Source organism: Muscardinus avellanarius (assembly GCF_963383645.1).
Source record: "Muscardinus avellanarius genome assembly, chromosome: 18".
In the NCBI taxonomy this organism is placed as follows: Eukaryota; Metazoa; Chordata; class Mammalia; order Rodentia; family Gliridae; genus Muscardinus; species Muscardinus avellanarius.
The window spans coordinates 47,905,119-47,931,325 of NC_137804.1; the positions used below are offsets into that span (position 1 = coordinate 47,905,119).

A 26,207-nucleotide genomic window follows, 5' to 3' on the forward strand; every position below is an offset into this window, starting at 1 on the left:
AGCTGGATCGTATGGTGGATCTATTCCCACCTTTCTTAGGAATCTCCACACAGATCTCCATAGTGGTTGAACTAGTTTGCATTCCCACCAACAGTGTAAAAGGGTTCCTCTTTCCCCACATCCTCGCCAGCATTTGTTGTTGTTTGATTTCTTTATGCTTGCTACTCTGACTGGGGTTAGATGGAATCTCAGTGTAGTTTTGATTTGCATCTCCCTGATGGCCAGTGATGAAGAACATCTTTTCCTGTATCTATTGGCCATTCTGATAGGGGGCTAATATCCAGAATATACAAAGAGCTCAAAAGACTCTACACTAGCAAAACAAACAGCCCAATCAAGAAATGGGCAAATGAACTAAATAGACACTTCACAAAAGAAGAGATACAAACAGGTGACTTTTCAAGGAAGGTTCAGTAAGTGCTCAGGAAGGGGGTCACTAATGCAGGACAGAAAAAAAATGTATTATCTTAGACACAGGCTCATGAGCAATGGTAGAAAGTGAGTCCATTTTCTTTGTTGAAGTAGTCCATTTGGTAAGATCCCTATTTCTTCACATTATAACTTTTCAGAGAGAAATAGCCATGGTGATTTGCAAAAAAAAAAAAAAAAATGTAAGACTACATCTATGGAGGAATAAATCTAACCAAGGAGGCTGAAGATTTTTTATTTTGAGGAGAAGTGTTATAAAACGTTATTAAGACATCAAAAAGAAGACAAAAAAAGTAAGATGGAAGGTGCTCACGGGCGAGAAGGCTCAGTATTGCAGAGATGTAAACTTGCCCCAGTTAATTTTTAAATTCAAGGCAATTCTAATACGAAGGCACCAGCAGTTTTCACATATCCTGACAAATTTATTCTCAATTTTATCTGAAGGACCAAAATCCAGGAAAAGCAAAGATAATTCTGAAAGAGAAGACAGAAGAGAAAATGTCACAAGATATCTGAGGCTTAAGGAAAGAACATTCTAATTAAAACAGACTGGCTTGGGGTCCATTATAACCAGCGATGTGTGCATCTGAATAAAAGTTAAGAACTGGACTATGCATGTGTTGGAATTGCTGTCTCTGACACTGAAAATTGGCAGAGAAAAGGGGGGCATTTGATATGTGGAATACAGAAAATTAGCTTGCTAGAAAGGGTAATTATATTCCTACCTGTCTCTATGCAAAAATAAAGTCCAAAAGAATTGAGGAAATAAATATATAAAAAAGAATCACAACGTTGGAAATATGTTAAAAATTTGGGAAACTACCATCAAGACTTCAGGTCTGAGAGGAGTTTCTTTTTTTTTTTTTGTTTTTTTTTTTTAATTTTATTTTATTGGTGCACTGTATTCATACATCATAGTGGGATACAAACTTTTGTAGACATACATGCACACATCGCCCAGTCAGCCCCCACCCTATCCCCACCCCATTCTCTCCCCATCCCTCCTTCCCATGCTTGGCTTAGTGGTTGACATCTAGTATTATAGCAATTTATCCAAAATTAAAAATGATAATCTCACATAACAGTTTCATTTGTCTGATACCAAGCGTTTGATGATTTAAAGATAGCATTTCAATATTTCTTTTTGCTTTCTTTCTTACTAGAGCATATTTTTTTTCTGTTTTTTTAGGTGAAACTATCATATATTTATATATTTATTTTTCAGAAAAAAATCTATCCTAATATGGAATATGAATTCTAGATACCCAAAACGATCTTGAAAAAGAACAAAGCTAGCAGATATATATTTTCTGATTTCAAACCATATAAAGCTACAATAATTGAAACAGTGTAGTACTGTTCTAAAGGCAGATATATAGACCATTGGAGTTAAATACAAGCCTAGAGCTAAATTCTTCCCTATATTGTCAAGTTATTTTTGACAAGGTTTCCACGAACATTTGGTGGTGGAAATAATAATCTTTTAACTAAATATTGTTGAAAAATAATAATTACATGTAAAAGAATAAAATTGGACCTTTACCTAATCCCATATACAAGTATTAACTCAAAATAGATAAAAGACCTAAATATAAATCTTAAGACTATAAACTTTTAGGAGAAAATCTGGGTCATAAAACCTCACAACATTGAAATTGGCAGTGATTTCTTGGATATGATTTCAATGGCACAGGCAACAGAAGAATATACAAACTCCCTAAAAAATAAAAGAAAATATTGTATATCCAAAGACAATGTAAACAGAGTTAAAAGTTACTAATAGAATTGGATAAAATATTTCCAAATGCTATATCTGAAGGTATATTAATATTCCAACTAGAAATCCTAAAAATTAACAACAATAAAGGCAAACAATACAACTTAGAGATAGGTAAAAGACTAACATAAATAATGAATCTCCACAGATAACCAATCTTAGTTGTCTGTTGGATGGAAACTCTTGTTTCTCTGGTTCTGGTGAGTGTTACCTATTTCTTCTTTGTAGTTAATCTCTTTGAGTATTTTCTCTAGCGCTGGTTTTGAAGACATAAATTCCTTCAGTTTCTGTTTGTCATGGAAGCTTCTTATTTCTCCATCTAATTTGATAGAAAGTTTTGCTGGATAGGAAATTTTTGGCTGGAAGTTGTTTTCTTTCAGAGTTTGGAATATGTTACTCCAAGCCCTTCTGGCTCTCATGACTTGGTTTGGGAAGTCTGGAGTGATTCTAATTGGTTTGCCTCTGAATGTCAGTTGGCCCTTTGTTTTTGTTGCCTTTAAGATTCTATGCTTGGCTTCCACATTGGTCATTTTGACAATTATATGGCGTGGGGATCCTCTTCTCGGATCCTGTCTAAAGGGAGTTCTATAAGTTTCCTGGATCTGTGTATCAACCTCTTGCTCTATATTTGGAAAATTTTCTGCTATTACTTCCTTGAAGAGATTGTTGATCCTTTTGGTATCACTTTCTTTTCCCTCCTCTATTCCAATTATTCTTAGGTTAGCTCTCTTAAGATGGGCCCATATTTCTTCAATGTCAGATTCCTGCTGTTGGATATTTTTTTTTAGATTAGAAACTATGCATTCATTTTTGGATTGCTCATCTTCTAAGAGCGAGATTCTGTTCCCCATGTGGTCTAATCGGTTGTTTGTGCTTTGAATTGAGGCCTTTACTTCATTAATTGCATCCTTTATCTCTTTTTGGCTCTCTCTGAGTTCTTTTCGAAGCACCTCTATTATTTCTACAGTTATTTTCCTGATTTGATCTTCTAGAAATCTCTGATTTTCTGTTTTGTCAGGTTCTGATGTTGTGGGGTTGTGCGCATTCATTACTCCAGTGTTATTCCTCTTTCCCATGATTTCGGAGGTTTGTGCCTTCTCTGGGTTCTTCCCTTGAGTCTGTATTATCTCAGACCCCACTACTCCTTTACTGGGTTGTATCACAGAGTCTCCGACCCAGGGAGTCGATAGAGGCTGCTTTAAACTATGGGGGGTGCCAGGTTGCACGTTCTCCTATGGTGTGATATCTCTGCCACCACCACTCCCTCACTGGGTCAAGTCCCAGGAGGCCTAATACTGCGATTTCTCCTCTGTGGCCCGCAATTTGACTCACTGTTCTTGAGTACGCAGATGTAGCTGTACTGGACTTGGTGAATTCACTGCTGCTGCCGCCGCCGGTGGCAATATGGCGCCTCTGCCACGCCCTCGGCCATGAGGTTGGCGTATTTTTTCTTCTCTGGTTTTGATTTCCACTCTGAATCCCTGCAGCGTGTGCTGAGCTCAGCCACTGGGAGCTTTAAATGCTGTCTGCGCCGAAAGATCCCGCCTGGCTGTTCCGCAGCGGCTCACCTGGCTTGCTGTAGCCGTCCGTTGAGTTCGCCGCTGCCGCCGGCAGTATGGCGCTGCTGCCGCATCCTCGGGCTCGTGTGTCTCCTCTGTGGCCCTGAGCTCTGTTCTCAGTCCGCTTTCTCTCTGGAGCCTGGTGGTTTTTTTTGTTTTTCTGGTGATGGTGTTTTCTGGCTATGAAAGGCGCTCTTTTTGTGGTAATGGAGATTGGTTGTTAGCGGGACTCTTAAGCCCCGCTTTTCTCGGTCGTCATCTTCCCGGAAGTCCGAGTTTCTTAATATAATAGTGAAGATTATTTTTTAAAAATGATAAATGAGCCGGGCGTGGTGGCGCACGCTTGTCATCCCAGCATTCAGGAGGCTGAGAACGGAGGTTCGCGGACAGCCTCAGCTACCTAGTGAGGCCCTCTGCAACTCAGTGAGACCTGGTTTCAAAATAAAGAAAACTAGGGCGGAGGGTGTAGCTCAGAGGTCAAATGCCCCTGGGTTCCACCCCCAGACCTGAAGAAAAAAAAAAAAAATAGCTACAGCTTTGCCGGGCGTGGTGGCGCACGCTTGTAACCCCCGCGCTTGGGAGGCAGAGACAGGAGGATAGCGCAGGTTCGAAGCCAGCAGTGCGCGCTGGCTTAAGAGACCCTGTTTCTGTAGCCTGGAGGTAGAAGGGTTCCATCACCAGTACCACCAAAAAAATAAAAATAAAAATAAAAAATCGGTGACACTAAAGAGAGCCATGAAGGTAACCTGCGCTTCCAGTGGAGGACGCCTCTCGTGGCTTAGGTATGCCTCGAGGTGAGCTTGTACCAATAACAGGCCCAGACCTACCATTTCTGAACTCTCAGCGTAAGCCAAGAACATTCCCAAGCTCTTGGAGAGAATATTCTATTTATCCTTAGGCTCTGGGATCAGACTGGGATCAGACTGCTTAGGTTCAAGCCTGAACATTCCCAAGCTCTTGGAGAGAATATTCTATTTATCCTTAGACTCTGGGATCAGACTGGGATCAGACTGCTTAGGTTCAAGCCTTTCCCCTTTATTATCTGTGTGGCCTGGGGCAAGTTATTTAGACTTCTCTGAGCCTCAGTACCTTCATCTTTAAAACAAGGGTAAAAATAACATACCTGATAGGTTATTACAACTATGAAGCCCCTTATAAATTATTGGCATATGAGCCGGGCGTGGTGGCGCAGGCTTGTAATCCCCGTCCTTGGGGGGGCTGAGACAGGAGGATCGCGCAGGTTCTAAGCCAGCCTCAGCTGGTTTAAGAGTCCCTGTTTCCAAATAAAATATAAAATAGGTCTGGGAGTGTAGCCCGGAGGTAGAAGGCCCCTGGGTTCCATCCCTAGTACCAAAAAAATCAATAAATAAAAATAAAAATTCTTGGCATATGGTAAGGGTTTAATAAATTGTTGTTGTTGTTGTTGGTGGTGGTGGTGGTGGTTTTGTGGTACTGGGGATGGAACCCAGGGGCATTTGACCTCTGAGCTACACCCCCAACCCTGTTTTTTACTCTTTATTTTTAAACAGGGTCTCACCGAGTTGCAAAAGTCCTCACTAAGTAGTAGCTGAGGCTGACTGCGAACCACGATCCTCAGGTCTCAGCCTCCCAATCAATAAACTTCTATTATTCAGTCCCATTATATGGAGGGAAAGGTTAAGGCGTAGAGAAGCTGAGTCACTTTTCAAGGCCACATGTTTGTAAGTGCCCTTGTTTTCTCAAATATCCAGGTTTTATTCTGTATTCCACGTGAAACTTGTGACCCTCTACACAGTTGAGGGGCTGGAATTTTTCTGTTGTTTGCTTATCATACAGGAGATTGAGCCCAAGGGCATTTGACCTCAGAGATGTACCCCAAGCCCTATTTTATTTTGGAACAAGGTCTTTCAAAGTTGCTGAGGGCCTCACAAAGTCGCTGAGGCTGGCCTCAAACGTGCAATCCTCCTGCCTAAGCCTACCCAGTACTAGGATTACAAGCGTGCACCAGTATGCCTGTCTTCTATTGGTTTTAATAAATAATTTAAGTTGCTCGGGACTTGAATTCAAATTCAAAACTTAATAATTTTCTAAAAATTTCTAAAACAATATCAAGCCTGCTAGCCTTACCGAAATAAATATGCTTCCTGGGCACATCCGCCTTTTTGCTCTGAGAAGAGAGGAAGTCAGGGGACTGAAGCGTGTCCTCCCAAACTTCAAACTTGCAAGACAAAAGAAGTCTCACATCATTTGTTAGAAAGGACGAATTACATAAAGTGGTAAATTCTTTATCAAAAAGGAAAATGTGTTACAAAGCCCCAAGGCAACGATATGACTTAAAGGAATGTGTTTCCTTGATTTTATTTACTGCTTTTTTAGGGGGGAGAAGCTAACACTCGATTGTATATTGGCGTATATGATGAACCGGTTCTTGGTGTATTTCAGCGTGCCTGAAAGCCAGTTACTTTGGTGCTAACTCCAAGGACATGTTCTCAGTGAAGAATAAAGGATGTCTTTACATCAATCATTTCCCCGGCGTGGAAGATATCTATCAACTGGGAGAAGGATCCCTTTCCCAGGTCCACGCTAAGCCAGAGGCTCGTCCCAGTCCCTGCCTTGGCCCGGCCATTGGTTGAATTCGGGAGGAAACTTGACCTTCTCATTTTCTGGTTACCAGGGATTCGACCCAGGGTCATTCTACCTCCGAGCTACACTCATAGCCTTATTTTATTTCTTATTTTGAAACAGGCTCTTATTATATTACCGAGGGTCTCACTACATGGCTGAGGCTGGCCTAAAACCTGCAATCCTCCTGTCTCAGCCTCCTAAATACCGAGATTACAGGCTCGGGCCACCGCACCTGGCTCACAGTTACTTATTCGGCCCTGCACTTGTCTTCTTGTTCACTCTCCTTTCAAAAACAATCGAAACCTTGGTACCTAGAGACCACCAAGCGTACTCTTAGAATGCGACTCAGCAGCATTTCAACTTGTCTTTTTTTTTTTTTTTTTGGTCCTTATTTTTGAACTATAATAAATGTCAGAGTTGGGAGCCAGGAGGATTGCAGCATTCCTGATATCATATCTTCTATTTAATAATCAACTGCAGTACATTCTGAAATCGGATCATCTTGAATCCTTAAAAAAAAAAAAAAACTATCTCAACGTATCATGATTCCTCTTTCACAGATGAGGGGCTTGAGGTTTATTGAGGATAAGTTGGCCAGAATTCATCAGAAAATGCAAGGCAGGAAACCAGCGTTAGAATGTGCCCATGCATCCAATCGCTACCTCTCCTTAAGCTTCCTGCAGGCAGCTTAAATTTAAAACAGTTGGGGGGAACATTTGAACCAATGATTTTATATCAGCCCTATGACATGTTAGATCGCTATTAGAAGCATGATTATAATTCGGTCAACTAGATGCACGCCTATTGTATCAACCGCTGCTACAGAACAAACCGCAGAAAAGTCCAGCACCGAAAGCACTGGGTGGGCATCAGCTGAAGCTTGCTTATATGTTCTGGCTGTACAGGGTGCTGACCGGTCTGGGATGATCTCTGGACAAATCCAGGCCTCAGCCTGAGGTTGGCTGCTGCAGCAAGGGTGACGAGGCCTTGTATTTTCTCTGTATAGTATCATCCAGCAGCCTGGCATTCATGTGACGGCTTACAGGTGTGGATGCTTCACGTTAACGTAATGAGAACCACTGAACTTCCACCCCATGCTGTTGGCAGAGATATGCTGAGGCGAATCCAGCCCAAGGAGTGCAGAAATCAACTCTATCCTTGCACCAGAAAAGCTTTAAAGTATCTGAGTGAAATGGTACGAGCCTGTGATCCCAGGAACTCCAGAGACTGAGGCAGGAGGACCCCAAGTTCAAGACCAGCCGGGGCAATTTAGCGACACCCTGTCTCAAAAATCAAAAACCAAAATGGTTGTAAATTGTAGCTCGGTGGTAGAGCACGTCTGAAATCTATCCCCAGCACCACATGGGAAAATAAAAAAGATATAGAGCCAGGTATAGTGGTACACACCTGTAATCCCAATATTGGGAGCTTGAGACAGAGGATTGTAGGTTGGAGGCCAGCCTCAGCTACTTAGTGAGACCCTGTTTCAAAGTACAAAATAAACTAGGCGCGGTGGTGTACACCTGTAATCCCAGTACTTAGGAGGTGGAGACAGGAGGATTGCAGGCTCCAGGTGAGCCTTAGTGATTTAGCCAGGCCCTCAGCAACGTAATGAGACCCCTGTTTCAAAATTAAAAAAAAAAAAAATAGGGCTGGGGGTGTGGCTCAGAGGTAGAACATCCCTGGGTTCAATCCCCAGCACCACCAACAAAAAGATAAAAGCAGCAAAGTTACATTAAATAAATAATAAATTTTTCCCAAGGAAAGGACAAATGGGGTCATTTTTTTCCAACCAATATCCCACACATCTGAACAAGAACTGGAAGGCATATAATAATGATGTAAAGAACTGATCCTCGGCCAAGTCGGGGCCACGGATGGATTTTCTGTTTCCGGTCTGTCTTTCTGAGTTCCTGCGGGCGGCTGTAACGCTGTGGGCACCCTAACCGAGGCAGGAGAAGAAAGTCAGGGAAGCCGTGGTGGTGACCGTGAGACCAACATCTCCCTGAGTCATTGTCCTGAAAGGATCAGATCAATAATCCGCATATCCCAAGCCACTTCAGCCTTCGCTTCTGTGGCACCTGCAGGCGTGTAACCAGACAAAAAACTCCAGAGTGCTGAAGCCAAGTGGTTCTCTAAGATGCTGTCAGCGGCCTTGAATCTCCCGTAGAATCCGCTGCTAGATCCTGAGTTCTTCCTAGCGCTCCCGGGCAGTAGGCAGCGTCCTCTCCAGGGCGCCTCGCGTGTTCACAATCCCCACACGATTCTTTCTCAAGATGCACGGCTTCTGATGGCGGAGGTTCTGCCCCCAAATTTCAGTTGTTTCTTTTTTCCTTAACCCCGTCATTGTTCTGAAGAGACATTGTTTATTAAAAGTGTCACTTGTAGGGGAAGCCGGGCGTGGTGGCACACTCTTGTAATCCCAGCATTCGGGAGGCTGAGACTGGAGGATCTTGGTTCAAGGACAGCCTCAGCTATTTAGCGAGGCCCTTTGTAACTCAGTGAGACCCTGTTTCAGAAATAAAAAGACTAAAAAATAGGGCTGGGGGTGTAGCTCAGAGGTACAATGAACCTAGTTTCCATCCCCGGTACCAAAAAAAAAAAAAAACGTCAGTTGTGGTGGGGAAATAGGAACTTGTCTACACTGTTGGTGGGATTGCAAATGAATCCAGTCACTATGGAGATCAGTGTGGAGAGTCCTCAGAAAACTGGGAATGGGCCCACCATATAATCTGGCCATACCACCCCGGGGTTTCTATCCAAAGGGGTTGAAACCAGAGAACTACAGTGACATGTGCACACCCATGTTCATAGCGGCACATTTCACAATGGCCAAACTACGGAACCAACCCGGGTGCCAGTCAACAGATGAATGAATTACAAAACTATGGGAAATACACGCAAGTTAGAAAGACCTAGTTTCAAAGCAAAAGATAAAATAAGGCCAGGGCTATTACTTGAAGGGAAAATACTCCTGGGTTCAATCCCCAGCTCCAAAAAAGAAAAAGGAGGAAGAGGAGGAAAAGGAAAAGAAGGAGGAGGAGGAGAAGAAGGAGGAGGAGGAGGAGGAAGAAGAGGAGGAGGACCAACACATTCTGAAGCAGACCTTATAATGTCGTGTGTATATGTGAACACATCACTCTAATCTCATGATCATATACAATTACAATGCAACAATTTAAAAAAACACAAATGTTAAAAGCACAGGCTGTCTGTCTTCTCTCCATTGCTGCTGTGTCCTGGGCCTGCCTGCCCCTCCCCCCCCCCTCTTTCTTTCTTTGACACTGGAATTGAACCCAGGGGCATTCTACACTCCCAGGCCCATTTGTTTTTTTAAATTTCAAAGTCAAGTCTTGCTAAATTTAAATTTGCCAGAGGATTCACTAAGTTGCTGATGCCGGCCTTGAACCTAGAGTTCTACCGTCTCTGCCTCCCAAGTACTGATTACAGTCCACCATGCCCAGCCTTCCTGGGGCCTTTGTGAGGGACCTCCGAGCTGCCCGGCCATGCTGCCAAGGCCAGGCCAGGACCCAGAGCACCCCTGCTCCAGCTGAGCTCACTCCTGCAGGAAGGGTGCTGACTGATAGCTTCAGACTCTCCAGCCCAGAGGCAGGAAACGGGGGATTTTTAAGCTTGCAGGAGCCAAGAGGGAAGGGGATTAGAGCCCGCCTCTTCCCACACCTCGAGCTGTCTCCACCCTCGCCCAGCACCGCAATGAGATCTGGCCCCAGTGGCCCCTGCAGTCACCTGCCCACTAATGCATCCCGTATCAGCCTGCTTTGTTTTCCTATCTCTTCACGCCCTTTCCAGGAATCGCTTTTCAAATAAATCACTTGCATTAATATGCAAGTCTCAGGAGGAATTCTCTGGAAAGGCAACTGGAAACAGCTTTGTTTACATCTCTGTGTGGTGCTCAGGGCAGCAGGTTAAGGGTGGCAGGGGTCAGAGCAGAATCCAAGCTGATGAAGAGACCTGAGGAGCATTTACAGTGTGCAAAGAACCATCGTGTTTCAAGGAGTCTTTGGATTTTAATTCTCTATTTAGTTGTATCTTGAAGGACTGAATAAATCCGTTCCTAGCAAGTGCTCAGGAAAGAATTTGGCATACGAGTATTGCAGTCTTCCCTTATCTCTGAAGAATCTACCCAAAGACACCCCCCCACCCCAGGTAATTCCGGACACTTGTAGATTGTACAAAAACCTGTACATGCTATTTTTTTATATGTCCCACAGTGTTTCCATAGTATCAAAGTTAACCTGTCCATCCATAGCACATACTATGCTGCTGATGCTGGCCTTGAACCTGAAATTCTACCGTCTCTGCCTCCCAAGTACTGATTACAGTCCACCATGCCCAGCCTTCCTGGGGCCTTTGTGAGGGACCTCCGAGCTGCCCGGCCATGCTGCCAAGGCCAGGCCAGGGCCCAGAGCACCCCTGCTCCAGCTGAGCTCACTACTGCAAGGAAGGGTGCTCTGTATCACCACACCTATGTTTGGGGCCATTATTAACTAAAGTAACTAATTAAAATAACTAATAATTATTAGCTAATATTATACAAGCACTTTGATAGTGCAACAGTCAATCTGATGACAGAGATGGTTGCTAAGGGACTAACAGATAGGGTAGCATATACAGCTTAGATACCCTGGACAAGGGAGATTCACATCCCAGGGAGGATGGAGTGGGCCAACGCAAGACATAAGGTAGCATATACACTTGGATACACTGGACACACACACAAAAATCACATCCCAGGGAGGATGGAGTGGACCAACACAAGACAATTTAAAGCTTCTGAATCATACTACTTCTGAAAATTTCTATTGAGTATTTTTGTACCACAGTCGGCCATGGATAAGCTGAAACCACAGATACGAGGCGGCTACCTATCAACCATCATCTTATGAGTTCTTCCTCTGATTCCTACTTGTGAGAATGTGTTCCCTGAAAAGGGATGTCCGAAACAAGAGAGGGACGGGAAGAACACCTGGAGACTGGTTCCCGGTGCATCCATCCATGGCATCAAGTCCAGCAACCAGCCTCTCTCTCCTCAGAGGAGACACCTGTCCCTACTGGAAACTTTCCTAGGTAGGGAACTCACCTTGCATAGCAAGCTATGATGCCCTTGTTGATGAGAGGTTTTATTTATTTTTGGTTCTGAGGGCGGAATCCAGGGATCTTCTACCTCTGGGCTATAACTTCAGTCCTATTTTTTTTTTAATTTTGAAACAGGGTCTCGCTAAGTGTCTGAGGGTCTCACCACATTGCTAAGGCTGGCTTCAAACCTGTGATCCTCCAGTCTCTCTGTCTCAGCCTCCCAAGTACCAGAATTACAGATGTGCGCCACCACGCCCAGCTTTGTAGAGGAGAATTTAAGGTGATCACACGTCTCGTGTTTTGTGCAGAGGTTCCTTATCAAATTCTCTTTGGGAAGAGAGAGGAGAGCGGGTGAATCCCAGATTTCTAGTTTCCCTTCCCACCCGCCTGGCTTCTAACTCAGGAGGTCCAGGTTTGGAACCACAAATCTGTATTGTTTCTAAACCACCCAGGGATGTGTGACTAAGTTTAGTGGCTGATTTTGGTCCCCAGAGTTGATATCAGAAAACGTTACGGTGTCAGAACAGAACAGAAAATGTAGACTTTTTTTTTTTTTCTGAGTAGATTCTTAGACCAACTTTTCTTTTCCTGCAACTAAACATGAGAATAAGCGGCGGCGGCGGCGGTGCTGCTCACCAGTCCTTGCAAAGAGCATCTGTCTTCACACTTTCAAAGAAAGGAGAGGAAAGTGTTGCTCCCTCTGAGTTGAGATGAGTGACATTCTGGGAATATCTGAATGTCCTGTTCTTCAGGCTGACTCCCTTAATTTGTATCATTTAACGACTTGGGGCTGGCTTAAGAAGAAACTAACATTTTAAGGAAGACATTTAAGGGAGACATTGGTGAAGGGTTCTGTTTTAAAAATAGAAGCACAGCTGAAGAAGAAAACGGGCTCTTTTCTCTGTGAGAGCGCACGTGGCATTTGAACTGCTCTAAACAGGCCTGCTCGCAAGAATAAATAACCAATGAACGGGGAAAAGATGGTTCCCTCTTATGTTTGTGGAGAGAGATGCAGGGCCTAGAAAGCAACCATAACTCTGCATTGTATGGGAGATTTAGGTTCTCAAAGTACTTTCACCATGAGCTGTCTATCTCCTGGCACCAGAGCTACACTGTGAGAGCCAGAGCTGCTGCATTCCTCCTGGAAGTCCTGAATCCAAGAATCTGGGCAAACGTACGTTAGGATACAGGAAGCATTCCCCTGATATGGAGAATATTTGATTAATAAAATTGTAGAGAGTGTTTTTGGCCATACCATTCCATGCCATAAACAATGTTTACTCCATGCCACAGAAATCTCGAAGCACCTTTGGCATTAGATATTTATTATCAGCAACAAAAAAAAAAGAATTTTTTTTTTTAGAAATTATCATAAGCTCTCAAATTAAAGAATCCCCTCAGGTTCCCTCTGACCAACTCCATGTTCTTTCTGTATACTAAGTAACCTCCTCAGTCTCAGTCAGCACTCTCAATGCTATACCCCCAAAACAACTGACCACACAACTCAGAGGAAATAGATTTCTTTGCTCACAGTTCTGAAGATTTCAGGGATCCAGTTCAGGTCAAGCCAGGTTACACTGACAGAGTTCAGGGTAGATTGTGGGGAGCAAAGGCTCTTCTCTCACATCCAGGAGGTTAGAATCAAGAGAGAGAAAGCAAAGGCATTCTAGAACACAAGCACAGTCCCCAAGGCGACACCCCCAGTGACCCACCTCCTCCAGGCACACCGCATCTGTGTAGATTACCACCCAGTAAATTCATTTCAGTGGATTTGGCCACTGAGAGTAAAGCCCTCATGATTTAATTATATCAACTCTGAAATCAATGCATGAGCTCTTTCAATCTTAACTATTGAGGCTGAGTTGGAGGTGGGAACAGAGGGGAGAGGAAGCTTTTAGAAGGAGTCATCAGCAGACGATGACTAGAGTCTCAGCGGTCCATGAAGACACACAACTGTTGTAAATTCTACACTTTATAAATGACATGGAGAAAAACAGACTTTCATCTTCTCTCCTACCTACCTCCTATTTTTCTAAGAGCTGTAATTTGGTCTGGGCTCCAGAGCATGTTTGTTTAAGAGAAGGATTGTAAGTCAGTTTGTTGGGAAGGAAAGGAAAACCAGCAAGCCACTTTGCAAGTGTTCGATTCTCCAATCTATCTTGCCTGAAGTGTTGGCAGAGAGAGAGAGAGAGAGAGAGAGAGAGAGAGAGAGAGAGAGAGAGAAGGGAGAGAGAGAAGAGAGAAGAGAGGGAGGGAGGGAGGGAGGGAGAGAGAGAGAGAGAGAGAGAGAGAGAGAGAGGAGAGAGAGAGAGAGAGAAGGAGAGAGAGAGAGAGAAGGAGAGAGAGAGAAGGGAGAGAGAGGAGAAGAGAGAGAGGGAGAGAGAGAGAGAAGGAGAGAGAGAGAGAAAGGGAGAGAGAGAAGAGAGAGAGGGAGAGAGAGAGAGGAGAGAGAGAGAGAGAGAGAGAGAGAGAAAGCACTGCGCACCTGGATCATCGTTATAATCACCACCCAGCCTATTTACACATTGTGTGTATTACTCCTCCTCCTGACCTCCATTTCACTGGTGAAGAACCTGAAGTTTGGAAAGGTTAAGAGACATGGCTGAACCCAGAGGACATTATGTTAAATGAAATAGGTCAGGCACAGAAAGACAAATACTTCATGATCACAACACTCATGTGTAAGATATGAAAAAGTTGATCTCACAGAATCAGAGAGTGGAATGGTGTTTTCCAGATGTCGGAGACAGTGGGAAGGAGGGAGATTTGGGGAGATATTGGTCAAAGGATAGAGAATTACTCTCTGATAGGAGGAATAAGTTTAAGAGACCCGTTGGACAACATGATGACACTAGTTAATGACAATACATCATTTTCTTGAAAAATGCAAAGAATGAATACTAAGAGTTCTCATCCTAAAAACAATAACTACATAATGATAAATACAAACGATAACTTGTTAGCTAGGTTTAACCTCTTTTATAAAGTACATATAATTCAAAACATCACGCATACACTAAGTACATACGATTTTATCTATATAAAAAAGGAAAGCTTAAAGAGTCCCATTCACAGACACAGTTGACTCTGACACCCTTCCTCCCTAGGGACATTGCCAATAACTCTTGATCTAATTTACTATTCTTCTCTCAGTGTGCCGGGCAAGATTATTGAAAACAGTCTTCATGTTTTTCTTCTCATGTTCTTATTACAGTACTAACCAGATTCACATACAAACCAGATCTCAGGGATTCTTTCTGATAGAAAGTCTTAATCCTCAATCATTCCAACATATATTCATCTCCTGGTTCCACACCGGGCTCTGAGAAGTGTGTGCCAGGAACATCCCAACTCCTAAGCCCTCCGTTTGCTGATAGAACACTTCCTATTACAAAAACGATGCGAGGAACTCAAGGAGATCTGTCTGCTATTCCCGGTTAGAATTGTGAATGCAGGGCTAAGAAAACCCACTCCTTTTCTTTCTTTAAAAAAAAAAATGTGGCCAAGACTTGTTTAGTACCTACTAAGGACATGGTACTATGGTGTGGTCCGTATCATTGCAGGACAAATGAGTTTAATATCCAGCAGTTCATCAGGGAATTACTTTTAACCCCTATTCCCGGGTAATCGATGTAATCACCAGACATAATACAATTCGAGTGCATCATCATCGCTTTTGATTTCCTGTAAGTATAAGCTGTAAAAAAAAAAAAAAAAAAAAAAAGAGCAGCAATTCCCAACTTCCTAGCGTACAGTACATGTGCTGTGCTTGCTGACCTCAGCAGGACTCCATCATGCGGATTTTGCAATCAAACCACCCAGGCCAAGACTCACGTTCTAATAATACTATCTCTGGAGACCTGGGCAATTTACCAAACCACACTGAGCTTCCTGCTTCATAAAATGATGATATCGGTATATTCTAGTTCATTGGGTTGAATGATAAACCAATAACACGATGCATGAATAGCCCTTGGGCTAACACCCAGGAATCAATACCAGCGTCGTTCCTGGTATCAGAAACTATCAGCCTCTCCACTGGCTTGAAATAGGATATTTTAAGAGGAATAAAAGCATGAGGTTAATCAGCAGGTTAACAGACCTGGATTTGTTTCCTGAGGTCTAGAGCCCATAGAGGGGCTGAGAAGCCCACACACTTGGCCTCCACCAAACAAACATCAGAGAGAAACACCTAATCATTTGGGTTTGATCTATAGGCTGGTGGACCAGCTATTTGGAAATGTCAACACTCAAAACTCTTTCTTTCTTTCTTTCTTTCTTTCTTTCTTTCTTTCTTTCTCTCTCTCTTTCTTCCTTTTCTGATGCTGGGAAATTGAATCCAGGGGCATTCTACCTTTAAGCTACACCCTAGCCTTTTTATTTTAGTTTTGTTTTGTTTTGAAACAGGGTCTAAGTTGCCGAGGCTAGCCTTGAACCTGGGATCTTCCTGTCTCAGCCTCCCAAATACTGGTATTGCAGGTGTATACCTCCCTGCCCAGATTCAAAGCCATTTTCAACAAATATTTATTTACCTTAAGCCATATGCCTGGATGATGTTTCTGTACTCACTGATATTCAAGTGTGTGTGTGTGTGTGTGTGTGTGTGTGTGTGTGTGTGTGAGAGAGAGAGAGAGAGAGAGAGAGAGAGAGAGAGAGAGAGAGAGAGAGAGAACCGGGCCTGTGCTTTCTGTTTCTTTCCCCAAACGTAACAAGCTCTTCGCTCTAGAGAACATAGGAAAGCTTCATCTCCATGAAGCAAAGAGAAGTGGATGCCAAGATCACTTCATGGTGGTCAGTCTTGCTGGAGATGGGATGCCTGCCGGGCACTTAGCACTTTGGAAGCCTTAGTTTCCATGTACCTGATTTTACAGGTGAGGGCATGGGACAAGGCCATATATGTATGTAAGGGATAGAACTGGAAATCAATTTCAACTAGCTTTTATTATTCAGGTTCTGATAAGAAATAGCACTGCTAGTGCATGCTTAAAATCCCAGTACTTGAGAGGCTGAGACAGGAGGATCACAGTTCACGGCCAGCCTCAGCAACTTAGTGAGGCCCTCTGCAACTCAGTGAGACCCTATTTCAAAATAAAGAATAAAATATAGGGCTGGGGATATAGCTAGGAGGTAGAATGCCTCTGGGTTCCATCCATAGGACCACAAAAGAAAAAGAGAAAGAAGAAAGAAAGAAAGAAAGAAAGAAAGAAAGAAAGAAAGAAAGAAAGAAAGAGAGTGTGCGTGTGCGCCAGGCATGGTGGTGATCTGAAAGACCAGAAAGAGAGAAAAGAGGGAGGGAGGGAGAGAGAGAGAAAGAAAGGAAATGAAGGAAGGAAAGACAGAAGGAAGAAAGGAAGAAAGGAAGGAAGGAGGAAGGAGGAAGGAAGGAAGGAAGGAAGGAAGGAAGGAAGGAAGGAAAGAAGGAAGGATGGATGGATGGAAGGCAGGCAGGCAGGCAGGCAGGCAGGCAGGCAGGCAGAGGCAGTGGATGGAGAGGGCTCCTCCTCGGCCCCTGCATCCTCATGAGAGGCACAGCCAGCTTGGGGACCTATCAGGAGCGACCACAGGAATAAGTCCTGGCCATGAGCCCCCCTCACTCTCTACTTCTCTCCCGGCAGCACCACCCGCTGGTGCCTTAGCAAAAGGGAGTCCCTGGATAAAACCATTTCCATCCGTCCGCCTTCCAGGACAGAATGGGTAAAAAGGGGCCCCAGGGAGACAAACAGAAGTTGCCCAGCACCAAATCTACCTGAAGGGGAAGGCGCTTAGCCATCATACCCCACCCTGAAATGATTCGATTTACTCCTTACTCAACCAGCAGCCCCTGCTTGGCTGCTCTCAGTTTGACACTTTGCTCTAGACTTGATGATGGACAGTTTGGAAAAGATATTCTTGCCAGGCATTGATGGGGTGTGTCTATATAGCGCCTAAGGAGATTCGGCCTGAGCGGCCTACGGCCTAAGGCAAAACTTTAAGTAAAGTGATTCAGCAGAAAAGGGGCAAAGATGGCGCCTGGAGGAAGCTAGGAAGGCGTGGTTTCCCCATTCATTATGGGTGGGGAGACTGAGCGGTTTTTCCCTTTCTACCTTTAAAGGAGCTTTCCGCACACATGAATGGCTCATGTACTGGCCTGGGATTGGCTGTAAACTACGTGCCAGTGATCTTTATCCCGGATAGGCTAGGCTATTTCTCATGGGAATTCCCCTCGTGGTTTGGTGCTATATAATATGAGTGCTTGGAGAGAAATGAATAAGATCTCGCTTGACTTGACTCCCGGCTCGTGGGTTTGTGTTCGAGTCGTCGGTACTCATCATCTCGCCAACCCCCGCCAGCTGTCGGGCTGGATTCCCGACAAGGCGTGGTGCTGCGCTCGGGCCATCTCAGCATCTGGGAGGCTGAGGCAGGAGGATCCCAGGTTTGAGACCAGCCTCAGCAACTTGGCAGGGTCCTCAGCAACTTAGAGAGAGCCTGTTTCAAAACCAAAATATAAAAACAAGATAAGGCTGAGAGCGCAGCTCCGAGAAGTAAGACCCTTGAGGGGTTTTTTTTTCTTTTTTTTTTCTTTTTTTTTTTTTTGGTGGTACTGGGGATGGAACCTGTCTACCTCTGGGCTACACTCCCAGACCTATTTTATGTTTTATTTGGAAACAGGGTCTCTTAAGCCAGCGAGGCTGGCTTTGAACCTGCGAGATCCTCCTGTCTCCGCCTCCCAAGTGCGGGGATTACAAGCGCGTGCTACCATGCCAAGCTACCCTTGAGTTTGAGTTTAATTCCCAGTAAACACACACACACACACACACACACACACACACACACACACACACACCACATTCTCCTGCTATGGAGAGGCTTAGACTTGTGTTGGACATTTTTTTTTTTTTCAGTCCTGGGTATGGAACCCAGGGGTATTCTACCCTATTTTTTATTCTTTATTTTGAAACAGGATCTCACTGGGTTGCAAAGGTCCTCGCTATGTAGCTGAGGCTGTTTTTGAACCACGATCCTCTTGTCTCAGCCTCCCGAATGCTGGGATTACAAGTGTGCGTAACCACGCCCGGCTTGTATTGGACATTTTTGAACTGCTAGTTTCAATTTCCTTTTTTCTCCTTTTTTTTTTTTTCCTTTGGTGGTACTGGGGTTCCTGGAAACCCTTCTACCTCTGGGCTACACTCCCAGATCTATTTTTATATTTTTATTTGGAAACAGGACTTCGAACCTGTGCAATCCTCCTGTCTCCGCCTCCCAAGCACAGGGATTACAAGCGTGCGCCACCAAGCCCGGCATTTTGTCTCCTTCTACTGGCCAGGATGGCTCCATTTCTGCCCACTCTCCTGACTCTTCTCTCCCTCTTTCTTGGCTTCCGTTTGGCATCAGCGTGACATCCTATTAGCCAGCCTCCAGCTCTGCAAAGGAAAGCTCAGGAGCTAATAAGGGTCCCAGGGATCTTGATATTATCTTCTCGCATGAGGTGTTTAAAAAGGAAAAGAGACACAAAGTTGGAGGAAGAAGCTTTCTCCTACACGAGAATTAAAAGCCTAGGAAGTTCTGCCCTGAGTCACTGCACCATTCTTGTCTCAATAAATTGCATCTGCCCACTTTAGAAGTTGTGCTCACTAGAACAAGGAGGGGACCATTAAAGATTTCAAAGTTGCACCGTAAGTGCCTTGACTGCGAGTGCTTTTATCGCTCAAGCTTGAAAGAGTTGGAATTATTCTCGAAACAAAATGGAAGCGCCTCAGCTGACTCCCTTGGTCATTTGTTAGTCTGGCCGGAGAAGTATTATCTTTGATCACCTCCTTCCCCACTGCAAAAGAGAAAGCCTCCAGGCTCTGGGATTGTCCACTCCATGTCTGCCGAACGCTCAGGGACCTGGGCCTCCCGCGGTCCCGCCCCGAAGCAGGGAGGCTTCAAAGGATCCCTTTGCGAGGCCAGATGTCTAGAAACAGAAGCCAGAAGGTTAAGGAGCTCGGGCATTCACCAAGAGAGATGTCCATCAAAGGGGAGACGAGCTTTCCCATTCAGAGGGGAACACACACACACACACACACACACACACACACACACACACACTTTTGAAGTTATCTGACGGCCATGTTCAACTGAAAGACCAACGCTGAAGGTCTGCCCATATCGGGAATTAGCATTGCTGACGAAGTTTTCAGAGAACCGCGGACGATTTTGATCTACTGAACCTTCTCTATAAATACTCAACTTAGAAGACACTGTCCTTCTATTTTTAATAGTCCAATCGCGGGTAGATGATATTTTTAAGGCAGAAGCCACGATGCGAATATCACTCTCCAAACAGGCACCATCAAATAACGAACGGCGCGGTGTTTTATTTTCGTCAGTTCCAGTCCCATACTCGAGATGTGGTAGCCAGCTGTCTGAGTCGTCTGATTAACTGGAAGGTCGAGACAGTCTTAGGTGGCTTGCTGACAAGACTCTTTGTTCTTTAATGACAACGGATGGCCAAGTGTCCAAATACCAAGCCATACTGTGTGGGCCCAGGAGAACGGAGCCTGGGAAGCCAGGCCTTCGAGAAATAACTGGTCGGTGTGGCCTCTAAAAGGAGCTATGCACCTTTTTTTTTTTTTTTTCCAACATGGCCCTTACTTCATCAAGAGGACAGGGAAGTCTATCTCCCTTCTGGAATGTTCCTTGAATATAAAGGTAAATACAGCCTGCCAAGGAGTCAGCTGCCCTGTTAACCTGTCTGGTGTTGCACGGTGGGTCTCTTCGATGGGCTCGGCTTCTTCCTGGCTGGCTGGAAGCCTTCCTCGTCCTCTTGGTGCATTGATTTGATCACTCATTTTCCCACCACGTAGATAGCTTTGCGGCACCTCCTATGAGCCACGTACTCTCCTAAGCGCTGAGGAGACACGGTCCTAAATACCTCCTGCTTTCGTAAAAGTTAGCCTTGGAGACAGGAAATAATAATTAAAGGAGCAAGAGCGTATCCACAGTACAAAGGGCGAAAAAAAAAAGAAACCCTAGTAGACACATCACCACCGAGGAGCAGCAGGAGGAGCAGATCCGAGGAGAGAATGTGCCAGGTGGAAATCAGGCGCGCGGACAGGGAGGGCACATGGGTGCCGTGAAGAGGGAGGCGGGGCAGGGTTGAGCGAGAAAAGGTGGATGGCTGGGTGTGGTGGCGCACGCTTGTCATCCCAGCATTCGGGAGGCTGAGACAGGAGGATCGCGGTTCGCGGACAGCCTCAGCTACTTAGTGAGGCCCTCTGCAACTCAGTGAGACCCTGTTTCAGAATAAAGAATAAAAAATAGGGCTGGGGGTGGAGCTCGAAGGTAGAATGCCCCCTGGGTTCCATCCCCAGAACTGCAATAAATAAATAAATTAACAAATTAATTAATGGTGGATGGAGCCTGATCATGAGGCTCGGATGGGCAGAGTTGGGGTTCTCCCGCAGCCTACTGGATGACGGAAGGATTTTTCTGAAACTGATGTTCTGACGTCACTCACAGGATGTGATGTCACTCGCACAGTGTCACTCACATGATGTGTGATGGATGGGGGTGGTCTGTGGAGAGCGGTTCTCAGAGCAGATTGGAAGAGAGACCCGTCCCTCGTGGTGAGAGATAACCAGGGCAGGTGGCAGCCGGAGGAGCTCAGCCAGCTCGCAGTTAGGCTCCGCCCATTGGCCTTAGGACCGTCGTCCAGTCCTGGTGCATCCAGAAAGCCCATCAGAGATCATTCAATGGAAATCCCACAACCGAAACCCAAGGTCACAGCAAAGGCTTCTGGAAAACCCAAGCCTGAGCTCATGCCTTCTTTCTTCTCAGGTGCCAAGTAACCGGCCAAGACCCCAGGGAGCCACTGGGCCTGGGCTAGACCTGTTGGCCTGGTAGCCCTGTGTCTACACCCTTCGGGGATTCTTGGTCTCTGTGCTGCGAGTCCACGCAGTAGGACAGCTAAGGCGTTACTGCAGGGTCTGTCTCTCCATGTGGGGATCATGGACACTGGACACCGAATAAATAAAAGTGTGAGAGGGCCAGGTGAGGTGGTGCCGGCTTGTCATCCCAGTACTTGCTGAGACAGGAGGATCGCGGTTCGCAGCCAGCCCCGGCTACATAGTGAGGCCCTCTGCAACTCAGGGAGGCCCTGTTTCAAAATAAAGAAGAAAAAATAGGGCTGGGAGTGTGTAGCTCAGAGGTAGAATGCCCTTGGTGCACGTGCACATGTGCATACACATTCAGAGGTAGAATGCCCTTGTTGTGTGTGTGTGTGTGTGTGTGTGTGTGTATACATATATATGTAAGTAAATAGATAAAGACATAATAGATGGGTAGATGATAGATAGGTGGATAGATGATAGATAGATACCTACCGCTAGGGACAGCGCCCCATCTCTGCTCTAACACAGTTCTTTATCAGCCACTTGGCAGGAACTGCAGCCATCAAGCAGAGACATCCCTTCTGTCAATCTTTCATTGATTCTACAAATCCTCGCCGAGGGCTTAAACACCCGGTGGCGCTCAGCCTTCCCTCCTACTCACCGTATATAATTACTCCCCTGAGTAATTTCTCTCTTTGAAATGCAGGGACTTTTCAATAAGCAGGTGAGAGGTGGCCAGGGAGAATGGGCGTGGGAGAAGTTCCTATCCTGTGTGTGTGTGTGTGTGTGTGTGTGTGTGTGTGTGTGTGTTTCCAGGGATTGAACCCAGGGGGTATTCTCTCACTGAGCTATACTCCAGCTCTCTCCCTTTCTTTGAGACAAGGTCTCATTAAGTTGCCCAGGCTGGCCTTGAACCTGTGATCCTCCTACCTCAGTCTCTGAAATGCTGGGTCCTATCAGAATTTCAAAGGAGCCACCAACCATATATAGTTGGAAGAATTTGATGTAGGGATCTAATTTCATCCTGTGCATGTTCTCCAGACAGGTTGGCCCCTTTGCCAAAAATCAACTGGATGTAAGTATGAGGATTTAGGTCTGTCTCTTCTTTTCTGTCCCATTGGTCTATTTTTGTGCCAATGCCATGCTGGTTTTGTTACTATAGCTCTGTAGTATAGTTTGAAATCAGATACTGCAATACCTATAGCGTGGTTCTTACTGCTCAAAACTGCTTTGCCCGGTCTTGGTCTTTTTTTCTTCCTTATGAATGCTAAGGCTGTTTTTTCTCCTAGCTCTGTGAAGAAGGGCCTTGATATTTTCCTAGGGATTGTGTAGAATCTTTAGCTCACTTTTGGTAGTATGGCCATTCTGATAATATTTATTCTGCCCATCCTAGAGCACGGGAAGTCTTTTCATATCCAGAGGTCTTCTTCAATTTCTTTCTTCGGTGTTTATATCACTTGAACCTCACTGTGACGTTTAATTGCAGTGCATTAATAAAAGCACATAGACACATATGTATACACACACACACACACACACACACACACACACACATATATATATACACACATATACGAATATGTGCATGCCGAGAGGGTTTGCAGTACCCTGAAGGCTTACGCACCAGGAGTGAGCGGGTCGAAGGAGAGGCAGCTGGGGTCCCTGAGCACAGTTCACAGGTGTGCAGCGTGGCTTTGAAAGCCCTGGTCTCGGCTGCTTGTCATTTCTTCCCCACTCCTTCTTACAGCAGCACTGTGAGGGCTCAGGATGCCCATTTCACAGAGAGAAAACCAAGGCTCAAGCCTTAGAGGACTTCTCAAGCACAGGAGGTAGGGACCCAGGGGACCTGACTCCTCATCTTTTATATACATTATACTTATGTATCATAGAGTCAAGGTGATCTCATACAGGTACACAGCACTTGCTGTATTTCCCTCTGGACCTCTTTCACCCCACTCCCGGCACCCTCCCCGTACATCCAGGGAATTCAGTTGTGATACCTTTACATATAGACCTAGCATCTTATTTTATTTTATTTTTGGAATTACAGACTCGGAAGCATTCTACCTTCGAGCTACATCCCTCAGCCTTCTTTTATTTTTATTTGGAAACAGTCTCGCTAGGTTGATGAGAGTCTCACTGCTTGCTAAGACTCTCCTCAAACCTGCGACCCTCCTGCCCCGGCCCCCCAAGTACCGGGTCAACAGGCATGGACCACCACACCCGGCTGACGTGGCATTATTTGAACTGTTTACCTTATGCATTCTCACTTTCCACCCACTTTTCCCCCGAGCCCCTTCCACTTCTCTAGTGGCCTCTCTCCTCATCTAACTGAAGTCCCTTTTATTTTCCGGGAGTCTTGATGCTTCGAGCCTGGCTGACCTGACTTAGCCAAGCACCTCGCCACGCTGTTTGGTTGGTTTGTGTCCACTGGCTTCCTCCCCTGCCGAGCTGTCTCTGTGCAAAGGAACGGAAGGCAGAAATTAATAGAGAGATGGCTATGAAGGTCCCTGCGTGATGGTGGCAGTGTGTGTGTGTGTGTGTGTGTGTGTGTGTGTGTGTGCGTGTGTGTGTGTGTGTGTGTGTGTGTACCTGTGAGACCAACAGAGACAGGAAGAGAGAGACAGAGGGACCCACTGATTCAGACTAACAAGCGCCTATTAGAAACATGGCCCGCCCAAGTGGGTTTCAGATGGGCCATCACCGATGCACAGAAAGCAAAGCAGAGTCACCTGCACCAACCTGGCTACTTCTGTCCTGAGAGGGGCGAGAGGCACGGGGCTGGGGGAGACTCAGGTGTCCCCTCTCAGTGCTGCAGTATAAGCTTCCTGGAGACATCATCCCCAGGATGCTAGGCTGAGGTCAGGCCACCTGTGGGCAGCCTCTCTGTGAATTTGGTGCCAAGTCCCCCCAAAACACATGTCCTTGGGGTCCCTTAATTCCAGCCTCTGGAATAGTCAAGCTCCTTTCTACAGAAGAAAGAAAAAAAATAAATCTAAGTCACATTTAAACCTCTGAAACCGTTCTAATTTTGAGAAATTTGCAGGAGGCTTAAAGTTATCCTTCCTGAGGTAAGCATGCACCCAAGTTGTCAGGGATGCCCTCTGGGGTCTCCAGAACCTGTCGGGGACCATCACAGTAACGATTATTCACGGACAGCGTCTGAATTTCCCAAATGAGGATCATGTACAATACCCGTGCTTTTCCATAAAAACGAGGGCAATTCTGTCCTAACAAACACATAACCAGGTTGGGGCCAACAGGCTCGTTAACCTATGCAAATTCTATTCGGAAGGGTTTTCCAAAATCCAGCCGTTTCCCCTGCACCCTCGACACACGTGCAAAATCCTGCCTTCTTCTCTCTCCGCGCTGTGGCGGAGGGAGGAGGGGGCAGGGGGGATGCTCTCCGTGTAACGTGCTTGTGCAAAGCAGCCCCACACTCACGGTTGTGAGAATCAGTCAGCCAAGTGTCGGAGCTCAGTGTGCCACACACGCAGAGCAGTCCGCCTGGCACAGCACCGGGGGAGTATCAGGTTGCTGTTCTGGGCTGTGGGCTGCCCTGTCGACTGGAGCGTCCTGCCATCTCTCTGCGGCTAAGGCAGAGGCTGCTGCCCGGCTGGTATCACCTCTCACTTATGCCCGGCATCGATTCGCCTTTTCTCCTTCGCTGCTTCATAAGAGAGGGACGAGTAGCCGGCGCTGTGGAGAGAGGAGCTTTATTTTTAGTATGAGACAACCTCTATTTTCTTTCAGGAGAGGGAAGTTGGATTACCAATTCTTCTGTAAATGTGTATGGTGATATTTGCTCCGGTAAGTTGTTTTTTTTTTCCTATCTCTCTCTCTCTCTCTCTTGATTTACAATCAGGTGTGTGTGTGTGTGTGTGTGTGTGTGTGTTTGGGCTGTGTACTTTTTGAAAAGGATGTTTGAAATGATTGTCTCTTTTTTTAAAAAAAAAAAAAAAGAAAGAAAAAAAACTTTGCTTCCTCTCACCCAGATGTTTAAATCAAAGTGACTGTGTAATAAGATAATTAATAATAATAATAATAATAATAATAATAGGATAATAACATGAACTGCTGAGGTATATGCAGGGTTTCTTTTAACAGAGTAAGAAAACTGTTTAAGCAAACTTAAACCTGCCTTTGTGAAAACGTAATGTCATTCTCCCCAGCCTTCCCTTGGAATCCTTAATGTCCTAAGTACTTGTGTTCCAGGCTGCTTGTCGTTTGAATGAAAGTTTCTTCTGTGGTATCACAGCGAGAATGTCTTAAGCTCCATCAAAAGCTACCAAATACTATATGCTTTGCTGAAAGACGTGTGCTCCTCTCATACGGTCTTATACTGGGGTAAAAGGGGAGAGATGGGTTTTCCCTCAGATGCAGTGGGACCCGCACCTTGAAAAGAACCAGTTTTTTGTACAAAAAGTATTCCGCTCATTACAGTAAATCTGCCGCATTCCATGAAAATAGGGGTCCCGCGCGGCTGCCACGACTCTTCTTTCTTTCTTTGGCTGTGTATTTGTGCCCACTGTCCAGTGTGTTTCCGTGCCCAAAGCCAACCAGGAGAAAAGTTGCTGCTCTAAAATTCAAACTAGTGTCTGGCGACGTCAGCCAGGAATGGTTGCTGCCTGCGTTACCTGGTTAAACTGCTGTGTTTTATTTTCGGAGAGTGAAAAATGGCCCGAGTTCTTGGTTGCTAATTCAGAAGTCAGAGCGAAAGTCTATTGATAATAATCATCCCAGGCAGAGATGATGAGGTGATTAGCTAATTACGCTAATGGAAACAAACGGATGCTTTAATCGTCTCTCTCTGCTGCACAATCGACAAATCTGCACAGCCTTGTCATGGGGGAAACGCGCCAGCAAATATATTTATCACGGACGTTAAAG

At 45.3% G+C, this 26,207-nt stretch overlaps 1 protein-coding gene across 2 annotated transcripts in view; it reads left to right on the forward strand.

The window, feature by feature from the left end:
• SYNPR (synaptoporin) overlaps positions 1 to 26,207 on the forward strand; it is a gene marked incomplete at both ends in the record, with an annotated part of 324,123 nt that overhangs the window by 122,071 nt on the left and 175,845 nt on the right. Inside the window, one exon of one of the 2 annotated variants that reach the window (XM_080715249.1) lies at positions 25,104 to 25,127. The exons of the other annotated variant lie outside the window; for it this stretch is intronic. Coding sequence (XP_080571375.1) covers positions 25,104 to 25,127 — 24 coding nt within the window. Of the gene's footprint in view, positions 1 to 25,103; positions 25,128 to 26,207 lie in introns of those variants that run through there. 2 annotated transcript variants of the gene reach the window in all.